Genomic DNA, 10,528 nt, shown 5'->3' on the forward strand with positions numbered 1-10,528 from the left:
TAGCTATACAAAAAAAAAAAAAAATATATGAATGATAATAATAAATTAATGTATAAATAAATAAATTATATAATATAGAATGATTGATAGACTAGTTGTAATTTAAACAATTGTCAATTAACTATAAAATTGAGAAATTTAAAGTAAAAAAAATATTATTATGAAATCAATACAACAGCAAAGTAGTAAAAATATGTTTATATATATTATAAGAATATAAGATGGAATGTAACAAAAATAAGCAAGTATTATTTTCTGGCCCGCCCGACGTTCCCCGTTCCAAATATTTGTTCTTTTTTTATAAATATATATTTTGTAAAAAAATGTGTATACCATATCTGAAATAATTCTATTACAATACCTAGTAATATAATATGTAAGTATGTAACCAATGGCAATCCTATAAATAAACAAAAAAAAATATTCATTTTTCGTGAGCGTAACATGCGTGAGCTTACTCTTAGCTACCTGGGTATTTGGATCGAAAAAATAAACTATAAAATTAGTCAAATCGGTCCAGCCATTCTCGATTGATGCGGTTACCAACAATTCTGTTCTCTATGGTTTTAACTATTATTAGTTTTTAAGTATAGAAACTAAGTATTGATACTAGTATGGGGAAATAATATAAAAATTCTACATTGTCAATATCAGTATCAGTATAGTACTTTATGGGGCCACAGTGACAAAAATTAGGTCCCAGTAAATAAATAAATTCATTTTGGCTCTGAAATAAATACAATCCCAGGGTTCAAATGTAGCGAAGACCAACTCAGATCAAATGTTGAATTTAATAAATCAAACTCAATGGTGTCATAGTTACACAAATAAATTTATATAATAACAGATATTTTGAAAAAAAAACAACATTAAGTAATATTTAACACATGACGCAATGTACAATGTTTGCGATGAATTATGTTTCACATATTATGATATTATAATAAGAACAATAATACGTATTGGAATGTTAATAAAACATCTGCACTGCACTGCAGAATTGCTCTAGATGCTGGTTCACCTGGTAGACGGCTAATGAATCGCAAGGCTTATTATGGCCCAAGAGCTAGCACCATGCTAGGGACCTGCTCACGGGGCTTCCACCAAACGTCAGCAAGTCACAAAGCACTACATCTGCCTGTGCACAATACACAAATAAATATTATGTTTATTAAAACAACTGAAAAATGTACACACACCTGGACACCATTGATCCAGCATGACTCATGGTTCATCATGAGTTTTTTGGTATTTCTGATGCTTCTGGTGATGTTGCAATCACTGTTGCATCTTCCTCAGGTTTTTTTTCTTCCCTGTTGTCTTCATTAGAATCTAAAAGGTTCTTATTTGGCTGAACCTTCTCTTTGTTATCGTTTATCTCCCCTACATCATCATTCATCTTTTCATTATCTTCCTCTAATTCAAGTTCATCTGCCACATCAATTACCACAGCTTGGGGCTCTAGGAGTGATCGACGGTTGTTGTGCTCACGACCTATTCGGTGAGAAAGCGCTCGTAAGCGTTCCTGTTTTATTAGCATTGTAAACAAACAAAAATATATAAATAAATAATTTTGTCAGAATGTATATTTTTTTTGTCTTAGCAGTGAATTTGATGCAAAATGTGTTCTATTCACTGGATAGGATTTAGAATAATATGCATTTTGAGTTTACAAAATATTAAATAATATTAATACATAATTATTAGAGTCTGTAATTATATGCATTTGCATGTTTGTACTAAGTGTATGCAAGCCAAGGAGGTTTTAAAATATCCACGGTTCATATTGCACCGAATTTAAACAACAAATTTTATATTGCATATTTTGCATATTTATTCATAAATTCATATAACATGCATATTTAATGGGTTTTTACTTTAAGTAAATTTTAATTTAAGATATAATATACATTTTAGCAATTTTAAAGGAGAAAAAAACTTACTACTTCGACGTATGCAACAAATAAGGCAGTAACTCAATTTTACAACTTTTTTTTTTTAAAACTAATATTTACAGATGATTTTAGTTTATTTTTATTTTGATTACCTTTTTTAAAGTTTTCTGAGAATTTTAGAAATTGTATTTTAAACAATCTGTAAATGTTTGATTAAGAAAAAAATAAGATTATAAAATATTGCATTTTGAATGAAAGTATTAAAATTTTAATTATTTAAATATTTCTTTTATTTCTGATAGAATATCTAGAATTTAAATTTCTTGAGGTAAAAGTGTGGTTAAAAAAAAAAAATCATATTTTATAATGAATAAAATAATGCATATAATTGCATATTAAGCCACTTTTTAAATTATATATAATTCCGGGCTTTAATAATTATACATAGTTATAATACATTCATGTCTTCCACAAAATATTTTCATAATACAATTAATCAATCTATGCTTTATTTGAGTTAAGAATCATACAAATCAGTGGTCAAATTGAGCATGGGGGGGGCATAATTTCACTATACGGCAAGCATACAGATAGTTGACTTTGTGGGGATGTGTTGCTTGACCACCGTACAGTATGTTTCTCAACTTGAATAGAGTAAACATGTGATTACATCCATATTGGTGAAAATACTGAACATCAATTTTACTGTAATAAAAATGTTTGGTGATAATTTTAGCAATCTATCTATCCACTAGATATAGCCACCATAAAAGGTTATATAATTTAAAGTGTATTCTTATTACATGTATAGTCCCCATTTCGCTCACAAAATAATGGTCTAGTTCAGTTCAGCTGTTCTTAAACTTTTGGTGAAGACGGACCCCTCATGACAACTTTCAGATATCGAGTGCCCCCTATCAAATTTTCCTTCAAATACCTTTTTTATTACACCTCACATAAGTAGGTACATAAAAACATACACATTTATAATTATTTTTATTACGCATGGTTTTTCATAAAAATGTAATATTTTATTTTTAGATAGAGACGCAGCAGACCCACAAGGGTCTATGGATAAACTTTAAATAATAGTACTAGCAGAAGTAATGATACCTGAGTAGACTCCAGTATATTTCCCACAACGGCTATCTTGGCACGTGCGTCACACAATCTACGAGCATACCCATCTAGTAGGACACATGTGTCAGTGGCGGTTTTTGTCGTAGCAGTTACTGTAGACGAAATAGTCTTGTCAGCCGAGACTGGCAATTGTGCTGATGACATGGACGTTGCAGCAAACAAGTAGTCATGCTGTGCCAACGACAGGCGCTTGAGTTCGGTAGCCAACGAGTCAAGCTGTAGTTTCAGGTCAAGTTGACTCAATCTAACAGGCAGAAAGTGTACCATAAAAATAATTAAGTAGGTATCAGTATTTACAGTAGTTTATTTTTGTTGGTTAGTCATTGGTGTAGGATACAAATATAAACATCACATAATTTTACCTGGTGCACTGGACAGACGCGTCCAAACGGTCAACACACGGCCTGAGCAAACTGGCAACTAGACCGTCAGCCAGTGTGTCACGAGTAGCCTCTGATGCGGCGACGGCAGCAGCGGCCGCCTCGTCCAGGTCTTCATCGTCTGGCGAGTAGTCTGTTGTGACCGCTTCTGAACGGTTTAAGTCCAGGGCGGTGGAACCGATAGACTCGGCTACAGAAATTTCGTTATCCATTGACCACACGGATTCGAGTTGGATCGGGCACGGCTGTTAAATTCGGTTTTCTGTGCACTGAATATCTCGGATTATATTATCAGTAGGTACAACGGTTTATGCTTATATTATACTTACGGGGTATAGCTTAGGTATTAGAGCTTCACTAGCTCTGGCAAAAGGCGTGGCTGTTAGTACAAAGTTGTACAAACGTAGTTAAATATTAAATAGTAAATACAAATATACACAATAATATTATAATAGTGTAACTTAAAGGTGTGTACTGTGTACAATATCAGCGTTTGTATAAAATCGTCTGATAACAGTGGTATCGCGATTACGAACTCCTGAAGTCATGAATTTTATTGTTATTCATTCGTCAGCAGGCAATGACGACGCTCGTAGTAGTACGACGCATACTAAATACAACTGTCAACTGGTACAACTGTTGTATAAGGTTTATGCGTATTGTTATATTCGTATTGCGTTCCAATCACGGCGATCTCTGATGGTGGGTACAGCTGTACTACAACTACTGTACTACAGTTACCTACTGACTACTAACTTTAGTGATGGGATTAGTAGTAATAATATAGAGTAATAATATTGAAGAGGTCGATTCATTTATAAATGACCATGATTATATTTGTCATCAAAATGTGTATGATTTTTCTAATTTCTCTAAGGAGGTGATAATTTATATTGCAGGATTTGTTGTGCATAAGTTGTTGTCAACTATTAACTGTGATACTTGCCAACAATCCTTATGTTCAAAAAACCGAGAACAATTTTGTAACTCTTTCATTGCTGTTAAAAATAAAGGAGGTGATAAAGGAGGACTACATTATCCCAGCGACGATGTAATTTTGATTTGTATGCAAACTGAACAATTATTAAAATCATTCAACTATAAAAATCAACCTGTGAACTCATTATATCTCCAAACTAAAGTTCTCAGTCATTTTTACAACTCTAATATATTCATTTCATTAAAATCACACAGTCTAGAAAGCAGTAGTCCATTAGCTGATCATTTAACTCCACTAATAAAATCAATTGCATCCATCTATATCAAGCTTAAAGTAGGTAAACTATAGTTTAAAGTCATCAAATTAAACCCCATCTTTAAGAATGTGGTATAGTAAGTTGACACTATTAAAAGACAGTGAAATTTTCTATTTATTTTTTTTCTATTGTAATATAGTCCATTATTATTTATTATATTAATTAGTATTAATGCATTGTACATTAAGTTTAGGTGATGTATAATTCTATAAATTATAATAAAAATATAATATATAATACCTATCTTATAATATTATAATAGTACCTAATAAATTATGTTAAATTTCAATTAGTGCCAGTTTTGGTATGCTATTCCTAAAACTTTAAAGTATACCTATATTTTTTTAACTCAATTTTTTAAAACATTACATAAATGTTTAACTGCCATAATTTTAAAACTGATTTTTAAACTACGATTTACGGCGAAATTATTATGGCTCAATAAATAAATATAATTGGATAGGTAGTACACTTACGTGAACTAGTTCGTTCGTTCATCGATCACCAAATTGAACTAGTTCACTGAACGTTCAAACTGAGCGACTGAACACTGAACTATACGTAAAAGTTTAGTAGTATAGTTCACTGGTACCAGATCGTTCTTACTTCTTGTAGTGATTACTGATTAGTGAACGAAACAGTGAATCATTCGAATATGGACTCATTCAATTACAAATCGTTCATTTAACGTTTTAGTAGTTCGTAGTAGTGAACGTATAAGACAGTGGCGTAGCCAGGATTATGAAAGGGGGGTGTTTTAAGTATACCTAAATCAAAACCAAGTTTTTACAGTTTTCGTATATAAATTAATTAAAGGTTCAGAACTTGACTTGTTGCACTAAAAATTATCGAAATATGCAGTCAACATTTTCAAAATATGCTTAAATATAATATATATATACATATTATGTAGGTACTATGTAGCAACATTTTTATATTATTTTTGAAAAATCATAAAACATATTGCAATTTTGGTAATAAAAAATAAGTACGTATATAAACCTGATAAATAAATAAATAAATAACAACTTATTTTTTTAAAATACTAGCATACAATACTAGATTAATAAATAAGTTATAACGAATAACGTGATATGCGAACACCGTCATAAATGAACACGTATTGATGTTCATTCATTCGTACAATCTACAATTTAGATGTCAATTATAGTTTAAACACAGTTTTGTCACAAAGAGACTTATGAAATCTTACATATGCGAACATAGGGCCAACTGTAGCCAAGCTCCACCAACAACTTTAACAGCCCTCAACCCCTCCCAAACATTTACTTAATTTTTTTAAGCTTATTCAATTTTATAATAGTACCTATGGTATTAGGCTTTGGCCTCCCCAAATCACAAAATTATCGCCTATTGTACCTAACCAAACATAATATTTTTTAAGATATTTTTCAATGTTATCCAAATATAATTTTTCCCAACAATTGTATGTACATTTAAGTTAAAAAGTACACAAATATGCAAATTTAAACTTTGTATTTAATTTCGCCATTTCATAAGACAAATTTATAACTTGCAAGCAGTCTCAAACCCTATAAACAATATATTTATTAAGAGGGAAAATGTTAATGGTGGGGGGGGGTTCAAACACCCACCCCTCCACCCTGGCTACGCCACTGGTATAAGATATACTCGGTATACAGCACGGATCTAAAATATACAGGTTGGACAAGAAGTAACTTTAGAGTGTACAAGTTATAATTCACTAATCAACCTATTTATTTTATGAACGAAATACAATTACCTATTACAAGAACAGAACTAAAAGCTAAATGATAATAACAATCAAGCAAAATAAAATAAACATTAGTGAGGTCGTGAGAAGTTTACATTTGAAAGAAGTCTTGATCAAGTTTTGTCAAAAATTAACATCCATACAAATTTACTATTTAGTATTTACCTTCATTCTAAGAAAAAAGTTTTTAAATGGTAACTAGAAGTGTTTTCTTGCTAAATAGATTATAATGCATATTGCATAGTGCATACATACTGAGTACTGGTATTCAAGAAATAAAATAGAATATCGATTACTCGGTCGGAGTTTTTAAATAATTCATAGAATGCTATACAAAATAATTTTAAAAATATCTTTTAATTTTTAACTAATTTTTTTCTACTTTTTTTTAATTAAAAATATTAAATCATATTTTATAGATTAATTTTTGTACAAGTATTCATTAAAATACCTACCCATCTACGACCTACCTCTAATCAGAGACGATGAATCGATCAAGTTCTGTTTTACCTATGTCAAATGCGACAAAATTCGAGGATAGGGCCCCAGTATATAGTTGTTCACTGACATCCGATACTTCCGTTGCTATTATTTTTATACCTACACGATGAGTGATGACCGGTAACCATTATTTGCGATGACACAAAGGACCTATCTATAGTTGTGGTTTTGGTTCTGGCGTTTTCACCGATAACCAAATGATGTCAAAGACCTAGAATTCTCATTAATGAGAAGAAGAAAATAGGTACGGGACCGTTGGAGGTGTCACTGTGTCAGCAAAGAAGGAGTAGTTACCTACTGGAGTTCCAGTGCGAGACGGGCTTCTGGAAAATCAGGGTAAATATGGGAGACCGTTTCATAAATAATTTCAAAAACGCTGCCTAAGTTGGATGGACCAAAATTTGAATGTCAAACCAGTAGGGGGATATCAGTGGCGCCGAATGCCACATCCAACTTGGGTATCGGTCTTTAAACGTGAGACAGATTCAAACATTTCCCCTGGTTTTCCGGGAACCCATCTCGTTCTTGAAGGTCAATAACTGCTCCTTCTTTGCTGCTACCTTCAACGGTCCCGTCTGTAATTTCTCCTTCGTCTTACTAGGTCAGCGTTTCTCAACCAGGGGTCCGCGAGAAGGTATTAGGGGGTTCGCGAAAAAAAAGGCGTAATGGCGGAAAAGTGAAATTTCTTGTATTTGATATATTTGTTATTGTGATTTGTGAAATATTGTAAATAGGTTTTTCCTAATACATATCATAATATAAGTGTGTATAGGTATAGGTAATAACTAATAAGAGTAGGTATAATATGAAATATATCATTATAAACGGCGGCACGTGTGCATTGGATTTTATCTACTTTTATGTGCCTATTAAAAATTCATTAACAATTTTTATCTTATATTCACATAAAACCACCACTGCAGTGAACGGTTTGTATGATATTGAAATCGATACTAATAACTAGTCAGTTATAGACTATCTGTGAGTTCAGACTTACGGGTTTACCTATCAACTGTGGAGCTAGATTTCAAAAAATTAAGTGCTAGCAAACAAGCCCAAAGAACGCATTACAACTCAATTTTTAACTTAATATATTTTTTTATATATATATATATATATAAAGGTATATAGATACATTGCATTGCACATGCCGATTAAAATAAATAGACATTTCCAAATTTTTCGTTTTACTTATTTGGTTAATTCATATTTATATTATGTAAAAATATATGACTAAGTTGACATTTGGGGGTTCGTAAAATAGTGGTGAGAGGTCAAGGGGTACGCAAATGAAAAAGGTTGAGAAACGCTGTACTAGGTCTTCGGCTACGCATCGTTTGGTTATCAGCGAAAACGCCATAGCCAAAACCACAAATAGTTAGATACTTGTCATCGTGTATAAAAAAAAAACAGAAACGAAAGTATCGGATATCAGTGAATAACAACCTATAGGATTACCTTAAGCATTTTAATGAATATAGGTACATACAATTTATTTTATTTTATTTTAAATATATTAACGCCAATCGGCTTTTTCAAGATAGTGTATAACAAGAATACGTAACATTACATAACATGACAATATATGATAAATATTAAAATAATATATAAGAATGATATAACTGTAATAACGAAATACAAATAGATAAGTAGCCTAGATACAAACGGTCATTTAAACTAATATTTTGAATTTAAAATCTGTAGACAAAATTGAGTTAAAATACTATGATTTTACATTTTTACCCACCCAATGGTGCAAATCATTAATTTATTTGTACAGGACTACAGGAGACAAACCTAGAAATTTATCAGCCTGCAATCACCAAGTACCTACCTGCAACCATCATTATTCACTTCAAGTTTTATGAGTTAATCATTAGGTACTAGTGTACTACATTTACATTTTACAATATAATTATTAATTATGGGCACCTATATAACTTTTACCAGGATCCAATCCACCATATATAGGTAGGTCGTAGGTATACACACAAACCTACCACAAATGATTTTGTTTGGGGGGAAGTACCCATCCAACCCAGGGAATTCCGAATTTCCGCCACTGCTTGTAATAATTATAATTTAACTTTAACCTCAGTAGCTGAGTGTGTTTGTCACTCCCCACACCCCAATAGTTATATTGTATTTGTAGAGTGGACAGTGGTCAATAAACTATGGCAATATCTATATTTATAATACCTACATTTTAATGTGGTCACAATTTCCATGCTATAAAAAAAAAAGAAATGGAAAAATCTGCTAGTGCTTCACAAAAAATAACAATAATTACTACAAAAATCAAGTTTCACTAATATTATAGTTCTAGCAGATAATATAGTGTATTTTTGTGTACCTATAGTATATATATATAATATAGTCCCTAGCGGTATATACGACACACCTATTTGGGGGTTAATTTTAGTCCATTTTCATATAGGGATATTATAAAAGTTCAAGCGCATAATACTGCCTCGCCCATTCAACAATTATTATCGTGTACAGTATATAGTGTACACAGTACACACTCAAGTGTGTGAGTTATTTTTTTCAGTTATACATTCGCAGCAAATACGGCTAAAATGCACTACCGTAATTCAATCCTATATCTTGGGAGAGAAGGTGGAGGTACAGTGGTCGATCAAACTTTAAAAAATAAATATAAAACATATAAAAAATAAAATCTCTATATTTAAAAAAACCGACCTGCAAGTGCGAGTCGGACTCGCGCACGAAGGGTTCCGTACTATCATCAGCTATAAAGATGTTGGCAACATTGCTTATATTATATATTCTAGAATTTTTAGTATTTGTTGTTATAGCAGCAACAGAAATACATAATCTGTGAAAATTTCAACTTTCTAACTTTCATGGTTCATGAGATACAACCTGGTGACGGACGGACTGCGGTCCCGTTTTACCGTACGGAACCCTAAAAATGAATAAATATAATGTCTATATGTATTAATATAAAGGCACTAGGTAGTATATTTATTTAAAAAAATATATTTTCAGAAAATGGACATGGTAAATTATTACATCATAGACCAAATCCGTCAATTAGACCAGTCCAGCAACTTATGGATAGGTAATAAGAAGAGTACAAGACAATAGTACAAGACGTCTTTCCTACTCGAGGATCAAAGTAAAATGTAGTTATGTAAATATAGTTACTATTGATATTTAATTGAACCCAAAACAATATTTTTAGTTAGGTACTTCTGTAGTTAAATATATCATATATTTGACTGCGTCTCTTATAATTAGTATTTATAATAAATGTCAAATATCTATAACGATAAAATAAGATAATTAATGAAATTAAACATTATTCAACGCGTTTAGTTAACTTTACAGAAAGTTCAAACATAATTATAACACAATTATTATAGATATACTTTAATACTTTTAAAATAAAATACATAAACCCATTAATTAATTAATACTTTATATTGTATACCTATTAATACTAATAAATTAATAATTATCATTTGTTTGACTACTTATATACTGTTTAATTTTACTAATAATCTTAATTTTGTTGATTTAGATATTGTCATATTGACATTTATAATCAGTGGCGTCCGCAGACCGCAGGGGGGG

The 10,528-nt window shown here is 31.2% G+C and overlaps 1 protein-coding gene across 2 annotated transcripts; it reads right to left on the reverse strand.

The window, feature by feature from the left end:
- Nucleotides 1-772: 772 nt before the first annotated feature.
- LOC100167304 (uncharacterized) lies at nucleotides 773-4,196 on the reverse strand. Of its 2 annotated transcripts, XM_008187289.3 has the most exons (5): nucleotides 3,745-4,196; nucleotides 3,398-3,684; nucleotides 3,009-3,279; nucleotides 1,200-1,525; nucleotides 773-1,138 (listed from the first exon to the last, which is right to left on the reverse strand). In XM_008187289.3, exons 2-4 carry the CDS (start codon nucleotides 3,625-3,627, stop codon nucleotides 1,235-1,237), a joined length of 792 nt encoding a protein of 263 aa, XP_008185511.1. In that variant the 5' UTR covers nucleotides 3,628-3,684; nucleotides 3,745-4,196; the 3' UTR covers nucleotides 773-1,138; nucleotides 1,200-1,234.
- Nucleotides 4,197-10,528: the final 6,332 nt, after the last annotated feature.

Source organism: Acyrthosiphon pisum, chromosome X (genome assembly GCF_005508785.2).
Source record: "Acyrthosiphon pisum isolate AL4f chromosome X, pea_aphid_22Mar2018_4r6ur, whole genome shotgun sequence".
Classification (NCBI taxonomy): Eukaryota; Metazoa; Arthropoda; class Insecta; order Hemiptera; family Aphididae; genus Acyrthosiphon; species Acyrthosiphon pisum.